General features: G+C 40.6%; 1 protein-coding gene across 15 annotated transcripts in view; it reads left to right on the forward strand.

Moving 5' to 3' along the window:
* Astn2 (astrotactin 2) overlaps positions 1 to 22,301 on the forward strand; it is a 908,742-nt gene that overhangs the window by 381,154 nt on the left and 505,287 nt on the right. For all 15 annotated transcript variants that reach the window (XR_015439761.1, XR_015439763.1, XR_002396623.2 and 12 more), the window contains one exon: positions 12,308 to 12,475. Coding sequence is in view for 12 of the 15 variants with exons in the window: in XM_087182849.1 (XP_087038975.1) it covers positions 12,308 to 12,475 (168 nt within the window). In the remaining 3 variants the exon portion in view is untranslated. The remainder of the gene's footprint in view (positions 1 to 12,307; positions 12,476 to 22,301) is intronic.

Genomic DNA, 22,301 nt, shown 5'->3' on the forward strand with positions numbered 1-22,301 from the left:
AAACTAGAAATGTAGTCCTCACCCACCCACTGCCCAAGGACTTCATTTGGTCAACACATAAAAACTGTATCCTTTCTCTACTTACCTTCCCAGAATTCTTAGCAGGGCTTGGCAGGTTGAAGGCTGATTGCTGGGAATGCTACAGTGTGTCTAAGCTGAGGATTTCTTTTATTATTTTGCTCTAGGTACCAATATTATATATTTAAGCAGATGTTCTCATCTCTGCCAGACAGCGAAATCTGTTCCATCAACATGAATGTTGGAACCTCTGATTTTTGGAAGCTTTGCCCCATATAGTCCTTTGCAGCATCATAAAACAATTAGATTTAGCCTTAGCATTAATTTGAAGCATTGTCCACTTTCCAGAAAATGTCTCCTGGAAATGTCATGAGGATGTATTACACATCTTTGGAGATAATAAGCATTGAATTACAATCTTATATCACCCTCCCTGCTCCCCCATCTCAAAATTATTTATGCTTGAACCACCACCATGAATAGCTCAGTACTTAGAGAAATAAGGAGAGGTAAATGTTTATAGAAGCCAGAAAACTCAAAACAAATCCTAATGGTGTGGACAGGTATTCCATGAAGTGAGAATAATGCAGGTAGCCTAGTGTTACCAAGCTCTGGATTCAGAAACAGGCAAATGGAGTTCTGATTTTCAATCATCAAACTTCTATCTGTGCACTTTAGGACACGTACCTTTAACCTCCTCCTGTCTCAATTTTCTTGAATAAAATTAACACTTGCCCTCCAATAGTGTTTTCTAAGATTATTTGGAATTACTAGCTGCAGCACCAGTAAAAATTTCCATTTGCTAAGTGCATGTGAGGAGTCAGGCACACAGTTGCACTTAATATTCATGCAGATGCTACAAGGTAAGCACTGTCCCCTCTCTCTTAGATGAGGAAGCTGGGAAAAGAAATATTGAGCTTTTTCCAGGGTCATTCAAATGGTGAGTTTAAGGGCAACTTTTAGATCCAGGATTGCCATCCTTGAGGTCTGTGCTTTTCCCAACTCTCTTCTATGAGAAACCCAAATTATAAATAAAGAGAAAAATAAAAGATCGTAGGAAACAGGTAGATAGAGCTTTTACAAAATGGAAGGAGACCAAAACATGGAGGGAGGAGAGGAAAGGGGTATATTAAAAAAAGAATTAAAATATGCTGTGTGCATATACCTCTCCCCGTGATCATCACATACTATAAAAATGCACTGATAGAAATAAAAATATTAAGAAAGTAGAAGACAAGAGATGTGGAGAAAAAACAAAGCAGTACACACACAGACACACATGGACACACACACACACTGACAGCAAGAGACACAAAAGAAAGCAGGTGGCTGGGCCTAATTTGGCCAATTGGCATCAAACCCACAGTGTAGTAATGAAACAGTTCTGGGGAGGAATTGCTAATATGGTTGTTCTTCGTGTTCACAGTTGTGAGCCATCATTGCCAAACAGCCCCTGATGTCTGTGCAGATTCCTTGGGAGGGACAGAAAGAAGTGTGTGTCATGGATAAGGGCAGACCTAAGGCAGAGGGAACAGGGCAGAGAACACAGTTCAGCTGTGTATCCAGAAGGCCACAGTACATTCACACACTTGTCACCTCCGCCAGCCATTCGTGTCTCAGGCACACATTTTGTATTTTTATTCCAAATGTACTGAACCTAACATGTGTCTGACATTTTGAGGACTCTGTCTGGACTTCTGCCCTGCCCGGCTCAACTCAGGATATTGTGAGAATCAAAGGAAAGTGTTGGGAGATGCCCTATGTCAGCTGAGGGGAAATGAGGGTGAGATGAATAGGTGATAGCAAGGTGACTATTTTTTTTTAGTGAAACTCATGTCTGGCTGTGACCCAAGTAGGAGTACCATGTTGCACAATTTCTGGAAGTATTGTCTGCACAGAACACATTTTCCCATGGAACTATCTGTGCTTTTATATATGAACACATATGTATGGCTATATACAGGGACATATTCTAGTATCTGATTATTGATAAATGAGAAAAATATGCAATAATATGTAGTAGAATACACATATTTATATACAAAATGTGTTGCTTACTGCACAAAATTTAGCTCCTAGAATAATACAACATAAAGCCCTTAGCCTATTCATAGGCAGTTCTCGCGAATATTATTTAATGATCATAGAAACTATGGAGTATTATTCCCATTTTGCAGATGAGGAAAAGGAGGATGCTTGTCAAGATTGAAGGATTTGTTCCAGGATCACACAGCAGCCAGTGCCTGGGACAGGATTTAACTTGACCCTCTTTGACTCTTGTCAAATCACCCATCTAAGTTCATGTCTTACTTGGGCAGCTGACAAAGAGCAAGAGATTTTTCAGTATTAGAAAGTCAAAAGTAAAAGACCTTAGGGTTTTGGGAGCAACCATCTACCATGTTCATTTAAGAAGCATCGAACTTAGATCAAAAAGAAATCTAATACCGAGACTGAGTTTCATGCGTAAATTCCAATGAAATAATGTAGGAAGTGTTAAGAGTAAATAGATGTTTTCCATCTTTAAGCAAAGCTCTTGCTTAAAAATTAAACAAGTTAAAGAAAATTAAGAAGCATTTCATGTCTTTGTTCTTTTCCCTTTATCTAGCTTGGTACCAAACTGTCATATGGCAGGAGTGGAGGGTGGTATTTTTTGAAGTATCGAAACTTCAAACATCTCTTGTCCAGACTTAAATACTCCTAACTCAACTTTGAAGCAAGGAATACATAAAAACATGTAGAATTCTGTTGACAGTCTGTTTTTAGCCACACTTTAATCACAATTTCCTGTGGGGAATACAGAAAATGATAAAAACATAGCCACTGTCTGGGGAGAGTTGGGCATGGCACTTCAGGAAGCCTCCACTTGGGGAGAGGGAAGGAAAATTTAATACGGCTTTATTTGGAAACAACCATTTTTCTATTGCATAACACCCTAAATCCCAGTGGCGTCTCTATCTCTGTGCTTCTTTTTCTGGGGTATCTAGGGATAAGTTCATCAGTACTTCCTACATGCATGGTTGGGCCTCTGGAGATACTAGCATTTCCCTCCAGAGAGAGCTGTAGCTTCCTGACCACTCACCACCAAAGACTGGTCTTGATGGGGGTTATTGTGAGGTGCTGCAACAAACCCTGAGCAGTAAGAAATGGCACTTGAGCTCTGTTCTGGGCCTGACACTTTCCAGTTGTGTGGCCTTTGGAAAGCTGGTTGACCTTACCAACCTCAACAGCCTCTTGGTGGTAAGAAGATGGAAGTCAATCAAGTCTGGGTTCTAGGCATCATTTGACAAGAGGGATATATTCTGAGTCACTGTGCAAACATTGCAGTGTACCCTAACACAAAGCTAGCTGGTACAGTCTGCTCTACACCCAAGGAGCATGGTATATGTGTATGGTGTAGACTGTTGCTCCTGCAGCCATGGTAAAGAAAAGAAAATGAAATTAAACATGCCCAAGGGAAAATAATGCAATGAAGACATATGATAAAGAAGAGCTGTAGGAGGCTACTGCCAATGTAACATGGTATTTTTTTCTTTTTTTTGGTACTGGGGATCAAACTTGGGTCCTGCACTTGAGCAGCAGGTGGCAAAACCACTAAGCTAAATCCCTGGCCCTGGTATGCTCTTTTGTAGTAAATCTTTTTTAAGTAGGAATACTTTCTTAAGTAATGATGAAAAGTATAGTACATACATAAACCAGTAGCATGGTCATTTCTTTTCATTATCTGGAGTTAGGTACCATATATAGTTGTATTATGATAGTTTTGACTAGCAGCACAGTAGTTTTGTTGCACCGACATTGCCACAGATACGAGAATGATGCATCTCACTATGACATTACAGCAGCAGCAATGTCACTAGGTAATAGGAGTATTTCAGTTTCATTATACTTTTATGGGACCACAGATGTGTATGTGGGCTGTTGTTGACCAAAATATCATTATGCAGCATGTGACCCTTCTTTACTGATCCCAAGGCGATCTTGAGCACATCCAGTGCTTTCCTTAATCCTATTTTTTTTATTAAATCTCTAAAAGGAGAGATTTTATGCTTGCATCCTCACTGAGGACCATAACCACCCCAAAAAGGTGCACATGGCTTCTTGAGAGATGACATGAAAAACTCCTATTTTTTTATGTACAGTAGAAGCACACTATATAAACAGTACATACATTACAAAACTAGATATAAATTCTGTCTGCTGTATTATTCAACTTTCATGGGTGGGGGATGGTTTGGGAAAAGTATCTAGGAAAAGTTACATTGGGGATGATAAAAGAAAAATGTTTGAGAACCTGGATTAGAAGGACACTAAGTTTTATGATATTCTTTAAAATGAAATATAGAACAATTTTCAAGTCACATAATTCTGACCTATTGTATGATTGTTCCAAAAAGATTCCAGTCTTAACCAAGTTTTTGTCTTCTTTGGTATTGAAAAAACAGCACTTTTATGTAAAATGAACCAAAAGAAAGTGGTTGTCTCTTTAAAATAGCCACTGGACCTCCTCAGTATCTTATTTTCCTTTTTCCCCTTATCTTTCATTTGTATTTTGTGCATAATCTGTATATGTATTATAATCTCTCTGCCACTCTCTCCCACTCCCTCACTCCACCAAATGATATTGGAAGTGCTTAGAACCAGATTAGACTACCAGGATAGATAAAAAGAGCTTAGGTCCGGCTAGGGTTTTATCCTGAGCTCTGTGAACCTCTGAGCAGTCCATGGATAGAACTGTATTTCACTTAGTGGTTTCCTTTGTTATACTAAGTATTGTATTTCTTCCATTTGAAAACTTTATTCTGAGAAGTAGTCCATGGGGATCCTTGGCACAAAATAAAGGTTAATAAATGGAGCAAATATCAGGCTTAGGAGACATGTATCAAATAAGACAGAAGTAGTATATATTAATCTGCTAGGACTGTTATAACAAAGTACCAAAATCGGAGTGGTTTAACAACAGAAATGTATTTCCTCAGTTCTGTGAGTTAAAAGTCAAAGATGAAGGTATCAGCCAGGTTATTTCTCCTGAGATTCTCTCTCTCTAGCTTGCAGGTGGCTGTGTTTCTCTCGTCTTCACATGTTCTGCCTCAGTGAGCATCTGTGATCGGATATTCTTCTGTTACAAAGTCATCAGTCGTATTGAGTTAAGGTTCACCCAAATGACATTGTTTAACTTGTTTTACCTAAAGAAGTAAAGACCATCTTTAAATGCCATCAGATCCCACAGCATTGGAGGTTAGGACTGCTACATAAGAGATAGAGACCGTATACGGGAAGAGGAGAAGGCTAAAGTTGATCCAAGGAAAAAGAAAAGAGAATGGCAGAAAGGATGAGAGAAGAGCAGGAAGGGAAGACATAGACACGAGTTGCTGATTTCTCTCGCAGAGCCCCTGTAAGAAAGCCAGCCCACACAATCCTGATGCCAAGTCGTTGGTCTCAGAGACTCATGCTCCTAACTATCCAGGGAGCCTCTGCCCACTTCCACCAACTCTCAAACTTCTTTAAGCCCTATTTACCAGCTTGGGCACCCAAAGCTTAATACCATTCCATTGATTGTAGATGGTAGAAGGCAGTCAAGCCTGATGTGGGCCTCTGAAAACTGGAGAAGAGAACAGGAGAAGATACACACTTCAGGCACCTACTGAGCTTACAGCACATGTGGTCCTCATTTCTGCTTCATCACTGTTTGTTTTACATCCTGTGCCCAGGAAAGGCATTTCTCCCAGGTCCAAAGCCCTGATAGAATCTATGCTAGCATAACAGAAGGGAGGGAATCTTTAATTATTTGACACCTAAAAAAAGGGGAAATAAAAGAGAATTGAACATTTTTACCTGAAACAATCCCTGCACTTCATTTGTGAAGACAGTCTGTCAGCCATACACTCTTTCATGTGTCTGTTCACCATTGGCCATTGTGAGCAAAGCCCTGTTTTGAAATCCTCTATCCATGGCTTCAAAGGTGTGTCTCATCATTGGAGTTTTAATGAAAGGGATTTGCAGTTGCTGTCTGGCTTTCTGGGCAATTTGTGTATGGTGGTACCTCCTGTGGTATTTTTAGACCTCCTCTGTAGCTTTCTGTTTCTTTGGGGGCCGATGTGCCTCTGGCTTTGCAGAGAACATTACAGAGTGGCCTGAGCTCCCCAGGTCACCCCTGATCTATGCTGCACAATTACAGAAGCAGGCTTATAATCAATGTAATTGAAGATCAGAGTTAATGAGGACCTCCATGCCCGTGCAGTCCCCTGAGCAATGCTGGGCTTCAGATGCTAGATAAGGAAATGATTGGGCTGAACTGAAAATCCATTTGGCTAATTAGATGATGTATATTCCCACAAGGCAGTGGGAGAAAAAAGTATATATATATATATATATATATGTATATATGTGTGTGTGTGTGTATATATATACATATATATATATATATAATATGTGTGTGTATGTGTGTGTGTTTGTGTGTGTGTATGATTTTAAAAAGAAGGAAACATGACATTTTAAAGTTGAGATTTTGGCAGAGATTCATTTCAGCATCATTGCTCCTCTGGGGGCATTTGTGTGAATATCTTAGAGAGGAATCTTTGAGCACCCGGTAATGGGGGAAGCACTGTTAATCAATCTAAAGCCAAGAAAATAAAGCAGAAGTCAGGCAGAAAATTAGAGAGATGTGAGACACATGGGATGATGAATTTTTATTTCTTTGCTACATAGTTTTAATTCCCAACGAAGTGCTAGAATTTATTCAGAGAGAGCTATTTGACACTCTTTGACCTCAGTAACGTTTCCTCCCTCCTTCTCCTCCCTTCCTCCCTCTTCTTCCCTACCCCTCCTTGTTTCATTCCCTCCTCACACACCCACACTCCAACATCTGAGCTTCATTACACCCTAAGAACTATACTAGTTGTAGATTTAAATGAAGTATGGTCTTTGCCTTCAAAAACTGAACAATCTAGATGAGATGATAAGTTAAGGAAAGAGGGAAAATGGAAATATGGCTTGCTTTCTATTTGCCATATCTGATCTCCCTTCCTCAACTATAAATTCTCCATAGATTAACATTATATTTTATTCAACCAGGGTCTAGTGCAAGGATTGCTACATAGTAGTATCTAAATGCATGAGTCTATAACATTGCATACATAAGTGCCAGTTGAGAAATATTTCTTATAAAAAAGGGAACTATGAGCCAGGTGTAGAATGGAACTTTAAGTGGTCAGTGCCATACAGGTTGCCATTCCTCTGGAGGAAATACCTTATTATGCTTGCTTCCTTCACCTCACTTTTTGCCCAATAGGTTGTTCTCCACATTTTCCAAGATCCAACTTCAAAGCCAACCCTCAAGACTTCCTCTCTAAGCTCCCTCTTTGATTTCCCTTACATTCAAAGACAATGCCCAGCCCTTCCAGGCAGTCCTCATCACACTCGGCTTTGTATTATGAATCTCTGTACACACATTTGATGTCCCCTATTTAGTCCATAATATTCTCACTGGATTCATCCATTTCTCAGTCTCTATGCCTATTTCTTACACAGGGAGGAGATTGCCAAATGTTGGTTAAATGAACACAGTCAATTTGGCACAAATCATCCCTTTCTGAATGACATGACATGTCACTGGAGTATCTCCTTGCTGATCCACATGGAGCCCTTTTACCAAGTTTCTGCTTTAGTCATCTACATCCCAAGCACAAGGGGTGAATAAGAACTTCAAAGTGAATATAGTGTGTTCAAATTTCAGTTTAGAACTGGGCAGATTCTAAAGGCCTATAATTGTTTTCTAGCTTTTACAATGAAAAAGATATTATGTGTGGCATCAGTGTGGAGTCATTCTTTCTTCACAATCCCATGATAAAATGAGTTGCACTTCCTGCTAGTCAAATATGGAGCTTTGATTTTGTTAATGCACTTGATATTCACTAAACTCATTCACCAAACTCCCAGGCATTTTACTGAGATCTGGATTGACAAGGACTAATGGGTTATGACCTAGTCTGTGTAGTAACTCATAGTCTATCAGAGAAAACAAAGACCCTGAAATACTGCGCTGTAGAGGAATGCACAGGCTACTGGAAAGCGAATGAAAGGACCACAAATAACAACCCTGCCAAAGTTCCTAATTCTCAAGCCGTCCTGGAATAATATGAAGTTTCTAGCTTTGTTGGCTCATAGAACCAGGCTTCAGTTGATACTTTCATTAACCTACAAATTGTGCAAATCTGGCCAGATCAATTTCTCTCTGAACCTCATGCTGTCCTTCTGTAAAATAGGGAAATACCCAGTTTAAGAGGCTATTATAAGGACTAAGTGAATGGATGGGTAATACATCCATCCTGGGGATGGAGAGAAAGGACTCTTAAAGGAGAATAGCTCTCCTCTGCCATTAAACCAATTGTACATCTGTCTTAATTACTTTCTCCTTGCTGGGACAAAATACCCAATACCCACAAGTTAAGAGAGGAAATGTTTACTTTAGCTCACAGTTTGTAGAGCTTTCAGTCCATAGTAAGCTGACTCCAAGGCAGGATGGAATGGCAGAGAGGCATGGCACAGGAGAAACAGTCCATGGCAGGATAAGCAGAAAGCAGCAGAAGCAAGACTCCCTTTCCTTTTTTATTCCATTCATGCTACTACCCTATTGGTTAGTGCCACTCACTTCCATGGTAGGTAGGCTTTCTGTCTTCAGTAAATCCATTCACCCATACCCAGAACTATGCTAATCCAGTCAAGGACTGATCCAATTATCACACATGCATAATCCATATCCACACACCCTAGATCCAACCATCTCCAAAAAGCCCCACCAATGAGTACATGAGGGTTTGGAGTGAACATCTAGGTACAAGCCATAACAATATTTCTGTATAGTATCTTTTTAAAGAACTTAAGACTAATCTACTGACTTAGTTCATTCATGCTGCTATAAAAGAATACCATATGGACACCTCATCACAATAGAAATTTATATATCACAGTTCTAGGGGCTGGGAAATCCCAGGTCAGCGTGCTGGCAGATTAGGTTTCTGGTGAATGTTGCTTCCTGATTCATAGAAGACCATTTTCTCACTGTGCTCTCACATGGTGGAAGAAGCAAGGGAGATTCCTGGGGTCTCTTTGTATGGGCATTAAATCTATTCATGACCTAATCATCTCCAAGTACCATCATATTGAGGATTTAATTTCAGTATATGACTTTGGGGTGGGGGAGGGACAAACATTTAATCTGTTGCACCTACTGCCAAGCCAGTGCTTTCTAAGGAATCTCATTTGTCGTATTGGAAATTTGTCAATATTGCAGTTAGAGATTCCAAGTTCATAAGAAATTCAAATAATAACCAAAATGGCTCTGGTTAGTTGGGATTCCACACTATTCCTGGGACTACCTATTGTTGTGGATATTAAGATGCTGCACCCCAATCTCTAGCCCACGCTAAGATCAAGATGCTCTTTCCCCCACCTTCCAGGAATGTTGGTGTTTGACCACTCTCAGCTAAGCCCTTAATGAAGAAATGTCCACTGTGGAAAAGTACCTCTTGATCCAAGGTTATTTCCAAGGTTATTCAACCTGAGATTATTCCCCCTAGAGCCTATGACTGGAGAGTGTGAAGGCATCAAAGCCTAACTTGATTGGAAACAACTGGGAAGGACCATTCCCACATCAGAGGTCCCCATGGGATCAGTGGAGGCCTTTGCATCAATCACATGACAGTTTTTGCTTCTCACCTTGCCCAGTCCCACTGCGCTCATCCCCTTTAAAGATTGTGCCTCCTAAACTTCCTGCATGCCAGTCTCTGCCTTCCAGCTTATTTTCTGACCTAAGATGAATGTACTGTCTGATTTAATCTTGATGTTGACCATATGAAGGGGACTAGGTATCCATGATTTTCATATGTAGTAACTGAGGGTTTCTTTTCTTCCCCAAGCTTATAGATCTAGTGAGTAACGGAATGAGGATCTGAACTCATATCTTTCCCACTGTCCTCTTTATTACTGAACTGTGTAGCTCTCCTGCAGTAGAAGGATTAACCAAACTCAGGCCTGGGACACAATTCAATATCCATCCCTCAGTCTTTAGTGAGAATAAATAAAGAATTACCATTTAAACAGCATGACTGTGCTTTTTAAAAGAAAAATCTGTAGTTGATACTGATGTTCCGTGCCTTACTTGAGGACCCATGTGACATGTTTCTGCTTGGGCTTAGTTCCAGTGGGGGAAATATGGCTTTGCAGATAGATTTGCATATCTTTGCTTGCCAGAAATTTGAAATATGGAGTCCAGCAGACTCCATCCTTCCTTTGCTTTGGCTGCCGGGGACTTTAGGACCAACATCAAATGTGGTCCTTTTCTTATCTCAGAGCCTGATGCTATCTCCTCCTGCTGATTTACATAGGTGTCTCTTGCATCCACACAAAAAATCATGTGGTCCACTGTGTTTTTTACTGAGGAACTTGCTCTCCAGAGTGATAGAAATGCTCACATTTGTGGTGAGTTAGGAAAGATAATAGCCTGCTATGCTCTTTTTCTTTTCAGGGAAACTTCTCCACCCACAGCCTTAGATGCTCAGGCAGCCAGGCATGGTCTGATGTGATCCCCCTGCCCGCTGGCCATTGCCCATGGGACCACAGCAGGTCACCTGAGCTAGGACAAGTCCACCCATAGGTCAGGATCAGAGTCTGATATGACCTCACAGAGAGATCTCTGTAAAACCCCATACAATGCTTATTCACAGAGGTCCTCGTTGGGGAATTTCGATTGTATCTCTGGAAAAAATAAATTTGGTTGATAGTGAGGTATTAGAGAAGCAGACACAGGAGAGAAGCTGAGTCATGTTAATTATGAAACATGATTGATTTCATGTCTCCATGGTGGAGTTTTCTAGATCTGCTATGAATCCACAACCTCCCTTAAAGTCCAGCTTTGTCAAGATAAGTCCTACGTGCACTCATTTTTTTTCACCCATGAAATTCAGCCTTTGCTGTATTGCTACCATATGCACTCACCATTTACAATCCATACACGTCCACTTTAAATAGTCTTCTGTTTTTTGTCTCCCCAAAGTTGAGTGTGCATGTGTAATGTATGTGTGTGCAAATATGCAGAATATACAGTATATGTTTCTTATATATATGAGTAATTACACATGCAGATAGGTATATGTATATGGTCCCCTCTTTAAATGAATTAATGAGGAACATTTAGAGCAAAGTTTGCACAGCTAGAAGTTTTTGTTTGTCCTATGCGAGTTTTTAGGAACAAATTTAAGTCATTGGTAAAACTGCCTGATTACATTAAAAATTTGAGTCTTCAACCTGCCCTGCAGAATATCTGATCTGGTAACACTGGCTTTTAGTCCCCAGGGGCAAGAGCTGGCTGCAGCTACTTCACAGCTGATCCATTCTGAGGGAGCCTGCAGGATCCCTTTGATCCCAAACCCACCTCTCTCTATTGTTGTACAATATCAAGGCATTTCTTACCATGTGGGTGCTGCATTTTTCCTTAGAGGTGCTGGAAATTTCTCTAAAACTTTGCTTCTCTCTTTATCTGTGTCTTTATCTATCTCTCCCCCCTCCTTTCTCTGCATTAAAAAATGGGCTAGGAGAGCTCCGTGGTAGAAGGCTTGCCTAGAAGACATGAGTCCCTGGATTCTCTCTCCTGCACCACTAAAAAATAAAAATTGAAAACACAATGAAAAACCATCAAACAACACAAGTGAAGGCAGGAGCCCTGGGTGCTGTTGTCCTTACACTCAGGCAGTTTTCCCCATGGATATCACGACTTGGTCCCTGTGGGCATCAGGGACTGTTCTTGCAGAGGGGATGCTTATGTGACGGGGACATTGGCCTTTTCATCTTTGGAAATTTAACCTGTAATCATTATTTACTAGAACAAGCCAGGTGCTGGCTAAGCACTTTATCTACATTAATTTATTTTACTCTCACAGCTGAGGTGAGTCTCATTACTATGTGCATTTACAGATGAAGTCACTGAGGCCCGGAGGCACCAAGTGACTTACACAAAGCTAGCAGTGGGCAAAGGCAAATTCAAGATGTGAACCCTCATCCTTCTCAGCTCTGAGAACCTACTACTCCCCACTGGGCTGAATTCTCTCTCACATCTGATTTGCCTCTGCCTCTGTTGATGTCAGAATCACATTGGCACAACGTAAAGGCTGCGTAAATGCTTTAAGATGAGTGAGATCAGGGAATGGGACTTATCTGCACTGTTTTTCTGAAGCATCAGCTGTGATATTCTTAAATTGAGGAGAAAATAGCTATCTTGTTCTCTGTTCTCCTGCAGGAAGCAGCTTTGTCGTGAGTGAAGGGAGCTACCTGGACATCTCTGATTGGTTAAATCCAGCCAAGCTGTCCCTGTATTACCAGATCAATGCCACCTCCCCATGGGTGAGGGACCTCTGTGGCCAAAGGACAACAGATGCTTGTGAGCAGCTCTGCGACCCAGAGACTGGTGAGCCATGTGGGGCTGGGCCTGGGGAGAAGAAGGTGGGAGATAACGTGGGCTGAAGGAGCGTCTGAGTTACTTCTGCCTAAAAAACAACATTGATTCTGAGCCGTTGACAAGGACGTTGGTGATGTAAAGATCCGTCGGTGCAACTGATGTTTAAGTCATGTGTTGCCATTTCCAGGTAAAGGAAGGAACTCCTAGAGAACAAAGGAATCTCACAGTTGGAAAAGAACACAGAGAACATATACTCCAACTGCACTCTAGCAAAGTGTCAAAAAGTTATCAGACACCACTGGGTCTTCTCTAGCAAGACACTGTGTATTTCTGAATACCAGAGAATGAAAACAGCACCTAACCTACAAATCCGTTGTTGAGACTGAGTGAGATAATGCATGGAAAGTTCCCAGTGGATTCATTTATTCATGTACTCCTCCATTCAATAGGTATTGCTTGAGTAGCTAGGCATATTTTTAGACATTAAGGATACAGCCATAAACAAAATAAGCAGAATCTCTGTCTAATGTAGCTTGCATTCTATTGTGTATATAGTGGCACTGAATCTGCATGGTCTAATATGGTAGCCATAAGCCATTTGTGTATATTTTTAATTAATTAAAACAAAATATTTGTATCTCCAGTGTTCCATAACCTCATATGACTAGTGGCTACCTTCTTGTACAATATAGGTATAGAACAATCCCAGTACTGTTTCAGGTTGTATTGAACAGTGATACAATAACAAAAATGAATAAGTAAGTATAGTTACTGCTATGGGAGAGGGGACAGATGACAAGCATGTGGAATGCTAAGCTGGAGGTGGGGAAGGAGCTGCCCTTATAGAGAGAGGACAGGGAAGGTTCCTCTGAGGTGTATTGGAGCAAGTGCCTCAAGGTAAGAACAGGGGTAACCATGCCAATGTCTGAGAGAGAGCGTTCTAGGCAGGGGATTTACAAGGTTCAGTGCTTTGTGGCGGGAGCCCACAAGGGAGTCATTTGTTCCATGCTGGTAGAAGGTGCCTGATGGTCAGTCAGAAGAAAGAGAAGAGAGGAGTAAGAGGTGCAACCCAAGGAATAGACGGGAACTGAGGGTGATTTTAGGCATTATAAATGATGATAGGGACTTTGGATTTCACTCTGAATGAGACAGAAAGTTACTGGAACATTCACAGGGAAAGAATCATGTGGTCTGACCAGCATTTTAACAGGCTTTCTCTGGTTAGGGTGTAAGTCAATTTAGGGGGTGTTCAAGCATCCTGTTGCTCTAATCTAGGCAGGAGTTAGTAGTTTTTTGGACCATGGAGCTATGAGAAGAAAACAGAGAGATATCATCAGACTCCAGATGATTTTAGGTATAGGTTTGAGAGAATTTGCTATTGGTTATTCGATGTGAGAAACAATAGAGGAAGAGATGATTACAAATTATTTAGTCTGAATAGTGAGGCAAATCAAGTTATCATTTACTGAGTCAAGGGATGTCAGGGAGGGTCAGGGTTGAGTGAAGGAGATAAAGGCTACTATTCTGGTTCAAGTAGAAATGGAAAAAGGGCACTTGGCCCCTTTATTAAAAGGCCCCTGCTACACTGATGCCCCACAGCCCCTGTGGCTAGCAACTGTGTCCTACTGGGAAATGAAGAGGCCTGAGTATGTGTTTATAGTGTGCCTTCCACAGGATACTTTTACTTGGTGGATGAATAATGCCTAGTTGTCTCACCCATGGCCAGGAGGCTCCTCTCATACGAAGCTTGCTTACACCAGCAGATATGCTTATGACTCTTATCTGACGTGTGTCTGTGTCATATCTACCTGGCCTTTGCTCTGATGCTGGAGCCCAACTCTGTGTTCTCCCCAGCATCTTCAGTGTGTACTGGGGAATATAGTGTGGGTTACTTTAAATTCATTTGTAAGTGCTCAAATGATCCATTTAAAAGAAGTGACAAGAAAGCAGGAGTCCAGTCTGCTAGGCAGAAAAGATGCCCATAAGTTCTTAGCTCGGTCCACAGCCTTGAGCTATTTGGATATGGTGTTCTGCTTCTGATGCCAAGGCATCCACCTTTGCGATGCCCTTCCTGACCTCTGAATAACTGGCAGATATCTGAATCAACCACATTGAGAATCTGGAAGGAGGTACAGAGCCACAGGCTGTATCAAGGCTGACCGAACTCTGCTTCTGCTATGATAATGTTATATTCAAAACAGAAGCCACAGAACCATAAAATTGTAAGAATTCACTACAGGTCCATAACTCAAAGTCAAAGAAGAGATCTGATCTGGAGATAGAAATATGCATTTGGATGCTATTTAAACACAAGAGACACTGTCCTAGTTATACTAAATGTCTAGCATATGAACAATACCTTTTCATAGTTAGCACTCAACAATTTCTAGTTCTCGTTGTCCATAAATAGAGAAACAGCAATCCGGAAAAGGACTTGCCAGGGTTCCACAGAAGTTAGAAGCAGAGTTAGAATTAAAGCCCCTGTCTCCTCACTCCCCATCCTCTGCTTCTCCTTATGAACTGTATTGTTCTTGGTTTTTCTGGGGCTTCATTCTTTCCTCCATTTCTGAGAGTCTGTCCAGCCTTTGTGGAAATCTCATGACTCAGGTTCCATGAGGGCAACTGTGGTGTGGGGGACAAAGTCCCTGTGCTCAATGCAGTGGCCCAGGTGGGGGTCTGCTCCCACTGTCCCATACCTCCCCTGCTTCTCCAACAGGTCTCATCTCAGAAAAAAAGGAGAGGGTTTTTCCAGGCTAACGATTGAGTCTCTAGGTGATAGAGCCATGATTTCACTGTAAAATCACAAGGCCCACTTACCCATCAGTCAAGAGTCTGTTCAGACACATTTTTATAGTCTTTCCATAGGGACTGTACACAATGGGGAAGCTATTTGGGAAATGGAATGCAGCCATTGCCTTCCATCTCACCAGACAGCTAAAGCTTTTCTCTTAATCAAGATTTTTAGGCTGTAAATCACTGTCACTCTTAACCAGCCCCTCGTCCCGAAAACACACACACACGCATACACACACACACACACACGGATTACATGTGCATGCATACATGCACACACAGTTGATTATCCTCATCTGGCAGCCAGGGAAGCCCTGGGGGAATTATGTGTCTCTGGACCTGGTCCTTGTGTTGTCTTTTTTTCTTTTTCTTTTCATGAAATGGAAGCAAGATTATCAGTGGAAGGTTAACAGAAGAGAGCCTCTTTTGACCTCCCTTTATGACACCCAAGCTAGACCAGCAGTGCAAGTGTGTGGGGCTACTTCCCTGCTGATCTTCTTCCTGTGCAGCATTGTGGTTTCCATTGATCTTCTCTGTTAGCCACAGGATTGAGGACAGACTTCTAATAGTCGGAGCAGGGATGTGGTAGTCAGTTTGGAAAATAATTGCTGCTTTCACAGTATTTTCTAGAATTCACACACACACACACACACACACACACACACACACACTCCTTAAAGCTGGAACTGTCACTGGGACCCACTGCATCATTGCTGATCAATTCCCAGAGAAGACCAGTGACAGGACCAAGGTCACAGCCCACAAATCAGAGCCAGGATTGAAGCCCAGGATCCTGCACTCTAGACCAGTACTTCTCAAGCTCCCAAAGGTCATAGGAATTGAGCCTGAGAGTCTGCATTGCTAACACTTGGCCAGCCATTGCCAATATTTCTGGCTCATCCACCACCCTCATGACAGAAACGGTTTCCGTACTCTTTTTTCCATATATTCCTCTCATGTTGGACACTCTTGGTGAAAGGCTCAGCTGCCAAATTAAATTGAATCATCTTGACAAAATTCTGTTCTGTCATCTCATCTACCTCTTTTTGCCATGTGCCCTGGTATATTAGTCAGCTTTTTGTCACTATGATGAAATGCTTGTCATAAATAACTTGAAAGAGGAAAGATTTATTTTGGCTTATGGTTTCAGAAGTTCCAGTCCATGGTCTACCACCCCCATTATTTTGGGCCAGAACACCGTGGCAGAAAGACATGGCCAAGGAAAGCTGCTTACCTCATGGTAACCAGGAAGAGAGATTCAGGGAAATAGCCAGAGAGGAGGGGGTCAGGGACCATACACACCCTTCAAAGGCATGCCTCAGTGAGCTACTTCCTCTGACTTGGCTCCACCTCCTAAATAGTCCACTCAGTAAATGAACTCATTGGAGAATTAATCCATCCATGAGGTCAGCACCCTTGTGATCTAATCATCTGCTGGGCCTCACTTCTGAACACGGCTACATTGGGGATTGAGCCCTCCATATATGAGTCTTAGGTGGGGCATCCCTATTTAAACCATAACATTTGGGCCCTGGGGACACCATGCATCTGCAGTTTCCTGAAGCTTCCATGCGCTCCGGGCTTTTATTCTTTTCATGGGTTCTTTACGCACTTGAAAAGCTTTTCTCCTTTTACTAGAAGCTCAGGGGATCCATTTTACTTCTTCACATTCTACCCAAACATCCTTTGTCCCATATGCCTTCCTGAGGCCATTCTCAGCCCTGGTTAAAGGCTTCTCCTCTCTGTAGTCACAGCTTCTGTGCTACCTTATATAGTAATTCCTGTCTCTCTGCAGAGTCATTGTTCTTTTCTTGTCTTCATTTGACACCAGACTAAATTCTATTGGGGGATGAGGAGGGAAAGACAAGATGTGTGTCTCATTCATCTCTCTATTTTTAAAACTCTGCGTAACACCAACATATAGTAAGTAAACAGAGCATAGTGAAAAGAGAAAAGAGGAAGTCAATTTCAGTCCTTATGCTTCCTGAAACATTCCCATACAACACATTTGTTTTCCTTCATATCTACTTACCTAACAACTCAAATTAAGTATTTTCAAGCTCTTGAGAAATGAGGTCACCAAAAACTATATAACAGCTGGTCTGACTACTAGGATGTTATCTTCTTGTCTTCCTATTACATTACACCCCTAAAAGCCCCCTTGGCTTTGTCCTCTCTGCTTATATTCACAGTTGTCTCACAGGCACCCCATGCAAGGTCTCTCCTTCTGAGTAGAGTTTAAGTTGCTACCTCCACTGAAATGCCTTCTCCCCTTGAATTGTCTTCCTCCTATAATCTTACTCACATAACTGCCTTTCATTTGCTTTCAGTAGAATGCATGGCTTGCACAGAATCATAAGAGTTCTATGTTCACTAAAAACAAGATTAAACTTTGAGTTATTGTTTGAAAATTTGTCTTCCCAGCTAGAATATAAGCTCATAAGACCAGGGACTATATACAATTTTCCCCTGTAACTTCGCCACCCCAATGCCCAGCAAATTATCTTACTATTATAAATCATTCAAGCCATAAATGGATGGGACTACTTACAGGTGAGAAGTGGAGGTAGGAATATAAGATTCTTGAATATGTTTTCATGAGACTTGATTGAGACCCACTTTGTAAAATTTGGTTCAATTCATTAAATTCAATTCAAACAAGATTTACTTAATTCCACAACTCATAAGTCTCTGTGTTAAGTGCTATGGGAAATCACAGACAAATTGGGCAGTGTTCTTGTCTTCATGGATTTTACATTTTCTCAGGAATAAAAAGAATCTGCTCATATATAGCTATTATAAAAAAACACAGAGTGGTATAAATCAAGAACAGTGTATTAACCAAGTGCCTCATGTCTGGAGAACAGGGAGAAATGTATTTTAGATGGGGATTTCAGGAGATAGATCATGGCAAGAATAACCTTTCAGCTTAGCCTTGTAGAATCAGTATGAGTAGGAAAGGGGCTTGAGGAGAAGGAATTTGATTACAGGAAGAGAAATAAAGTTTAAAGTGATTCTGGGAAACAGCAGTGTAGTTGTACTGGTACCTGGAGAATGTGCTAAACAGAAAGTGGCGGCAGAGGACTAGTACCATGAAGGGGGTGAGGTTGGGAAAATAAGCTGAAGAAGGCTTATACAAAAATAAGTATCAGGACCGGGAGTATAGCTCAATGGTAAAACAATTGCTTAGCATGAACAAGGCCCTGGGTTCAGTCCTCAGCACTGGAAAAGAAGAAGGACAAGAAGATGGAGAGGAAGAGGAGGAGGAGGAGGGGGAGGGAACATCTAACTGGCTAAAAAAGAAACGTATCACCCAAAGGAACAGCTGAACCTTTCCTAAATTCTTGTATCCTATAAGAGATAAATATTTGAAAAATCCCCAAACTTGGTACATGGTGCCACATTACATCTTTCAGAGATGGTTTAGCTTCCCTTAAAGATACTCCTCCATCTACGAGTCAAAGCTTTACAGCTAAACAGCTATGAAGTCAACATGCCTTAAAGCTTTTTTGGTTGTGTTGATAGGAAAGATTATTCTTCCCATGTGACAGGATAAAAAAGAGGAAAATTGGGAAGATGTCACAGCAGAAAGTACATGATACTGTAGTACATAGGTAAACCTAGCCATCTGACTGTATGCCTTTTTGTGGTTTTCCAGAAATTTTAACCATTAGTACCACCCATAGAGCTGACTGCAGAATTGGACCTATGGTGTGTGGGAGGCATCTTGTTTGGACTCATGGGAATTGATTGTTAGTGTCTCTTCTCCAGTCTTTATTCATTGGTATTATATATCTAAGAAACTGACAATGACGAGGATATATACACCAATAAATTTTGGTAAATGCTGAAGAATTAGAGTTTATTTTCTTCAGAAAGCAAATAATTAATCATTTACCAACACAATACTGGGTAGAATGAAAACTAATGAAAGACTTAAGGCAAAGAAAGGTTTAGGGAGGACCTGAACATGACCCAAGACTGGCACTATGCTCCTTTCCATAATGGAAGACCACTCTTGCTTTTTTATGTCTCCAAGGACAGGAAGTGAACACTGAAGGATTGATTGTCCTAGTCCTCTAAGGCACAATGCCAAAAAGTTTAGTCAGTTGGGCTTGGACTCTGAGGAACATCATCATGGCTAATGTTTTATTGGGAAACAGCTTTATTAACATTCTTCACGTGTGTAGTATCATGTGTAGTTTCTGTTTATTGACTGTAGGTCTATGGGCAAGTAACAACATATTTGAGCTTCCTTTTTTTGTAACCATAAAAGTAAGGAGAGTAATTTCTATTTTAGGGTGTTTGTGAGGATAAGATGTAAATAAAATCCTAAAGACCCTTGATCATTGCCTGACTTCATGACCCACTCAACATATAATGTTTATTCTGGCTTTTATAAGCAGTTTCCTGTTATTAATTCCATAAATATTTCATAAGATATTTAATCCAGTAATGTGAAACTACATCAGATTAAGTGGCAGGAAAATAACATATAGCCACTACAACCTAGAAGCTGACCATTTGGTAGAAAAATTTACAGGATGCTGGACATTGCTCCACACTGACCTTTCATTTAGTCCTTGTGTGATGTTAATCTTGTGCAATGCAAAAAGAAAATTTTACTTTGCCTCAAAGCTAGAGCCAGCTTAACCACAAACTTGTTATTTGACCTTGGGTACATCACATACTGGAACTTCAGATTCCTTGTCTTAGCAAAGCAGTGAGTGGGAATGGACTTTTATTGCAGGAAAGGAATCGTCTTGTCTGACCTAATGAGACTGATGGCTAGAACGACTCAGCAAATTGTAGTGTCACCTGGTAAATTAGTGGCAAGATACAAATTACAACCCTAAAGTATTCCTAAGATATTTTCCAGCTCAAAATTCATGTTTCTATGACCTTTTAAGCACTAATAACTTAACGTGTAAGTATGATCGAAATGACTTGTAAATGGCATTTATAGCAAATTGAATTTTCTTTTCACAATTGATATGAACTTCAGTCATGTTGGGCCATCATATTCAGTTTATTTTCATGTCTTCAGCAGTCACTTTTCATTTGTAATAGGGTAAGAAGTGAGAATGCAGTCTGTGTAGTTATGCCATATAGCTGTCTTATATCATACTAAATATTTGTAATGTTTATGGATTGTTTCTATTACTTGCTGAGCCCTGTGCTATTAAAGTTTAAGGGGAACAAAATGACTTTGTGAAACTGCAAAGTCCAACAATGCAAGGTGAAGAATAGCCCTGCTTTGAAGGAGATGGTCACATTGAGGCTTGTAAATAATGTAGTAGATACATTGCAGTGGGGTAGTGTGTACCTGAAATATACTGTTAAATAAGATGAGACATAATTGTGGAGTTACTTGGGTGTGGGGAATACTCATCATCCAAGCTACTTGGGAGGCTGAGGGAGGAGGATGGCAAGTTCAGGGCCAGCCTGGGCAGCTTAGTGAGGTCTTGTCTCAGAAAAATAAAAGAGAAAAGAAAAGAAAACAAAGAGAAAGAAAAAAGTATGAAGAGCTAGCTTTCCTGGCACACTGGAGAAGAGAGGCTAAGGTATAAGAATGTGTTTTAGAAAGACCTAGGTTTTCCCTATTTTGTTGATTGCCACATCTGAAAATGAAACAGTTCCAAACATTTTCCAACCAAAATATCTTCAATTAGTGAGTGAATGAATGAATGTCAAATTTCATTTTCTGAACGGTGATGGTTTGATCAATTGATTCAGTGTAGGGTTCTGGTATTAGCACCATGGAGAGCTCTCACGGTCCTGAGGATATTTGCCTTTGTGTTTGGAGAATAAATATTTATTAGGGACAGTTAACTCCCTTCTGAACGTCAGCTTCTCCTATGAACTGGGCACCACTAGTCTTTCCTGAACTCATTGTTCCTTGGTCCTTAACTCTACTGAAACCTGGAACAAACAAAATCCATCTAAATTAAGTATAAATACATAAAAGCTGTACTTTGTTATTAAGAGACAAGCAAGAAAATGGAATCAAACTTTTAAAACTACTTCCAACAAAAGCCATTGAAACAACCACCAGAAACTAAAGTTTATATTTCATAAAATGACCCAATTAGTCATAAAAGCCCATTTCTCTCATTAGATTGATCCATTTGATGTAGGTTCATTATCTATATATAGCAGATGAGGGTGTGAGACAATAGTCAGATAACGTTCAGTTAAGAGAGGTAATGCAGAGTTTGGATGAGCTATCAAGAGCCACCTGAATACTAAACTGACAATAACAGCATCTGCAATTCATTATGGCCTTATTGTGTAGCAAGCACCATGCTGAGACTTGGTATTTACAACAACACTTCTAGGTAGTTATTGCTGCTCTCATTTTCCATACAGAAGCTATGTCTTAATGTAGTTGATTGAAATTCCCAAGGCCGTATCTCTACTAAGTATCCCTGCTGGGATTTGAACCCAAAATGAAGTGGACCCTATTGTCTTGAGTGAGAGAGTTTGCTTAGTGTTGAGAAGAGAGACACTCTGGCATTTTCCCTTTGATAGGTACTTGCAGTGAATTCTCAGAGGCAGTGCTGTGTCCTTTGACACAGAATTTACAGAATAAATTGAGTTGAAAAAAATAAAAGGACCCAATTGAATCAGGGACAAGAGAAAATATAGAACTGAGAAGTGGAATTGTGGAAGCATTTATGAATTATAGAGAAAATATTTTATATCTCTGGTACTCCTGGTATGCTTGGTTTTAATGTGTTGTAAAATGCAAGAGGATGAGGACTGAGATCTTTTAAAAATGAAGAATTAGGGCCGGGGATTTAGCTCAGTGGTTTCGCCACCTGCTATGCAAGCGCAAGGACCTGAGTTCAAGCCCCGGTACCAAAAAAAAAAAAAAAAAAAATGAAGAATTAGTGTCAAAGATGAGTTCATAGAATTTCAGATTATCCATCAGCAAACAACAGGTGTTTTTTATTAGTATATGTGTGCAATACACAATGATTACATTCTGTGTGGGAAGTCAGTACATATACATAACACATCTTAATTCCTTTTTCCATAC

The sequence above is a fragment of the Heterocephalus glaber genome, unplaced genomic scaffold, assembly GCF_053883595.1.
Source record: "Heterocephalus glaber isolate CG9 unplaced genomic scaffold, H.glaber_assembly_v1.0 deba00001479, whole genome shotgun sequence".
Classification (NCBI taxonomy): Eukaryota; Metazoa; Chordata; class Mammalia; order Rodentia; family Bathyergidae; genus Heterocephalus; species Heterocephalus glaber.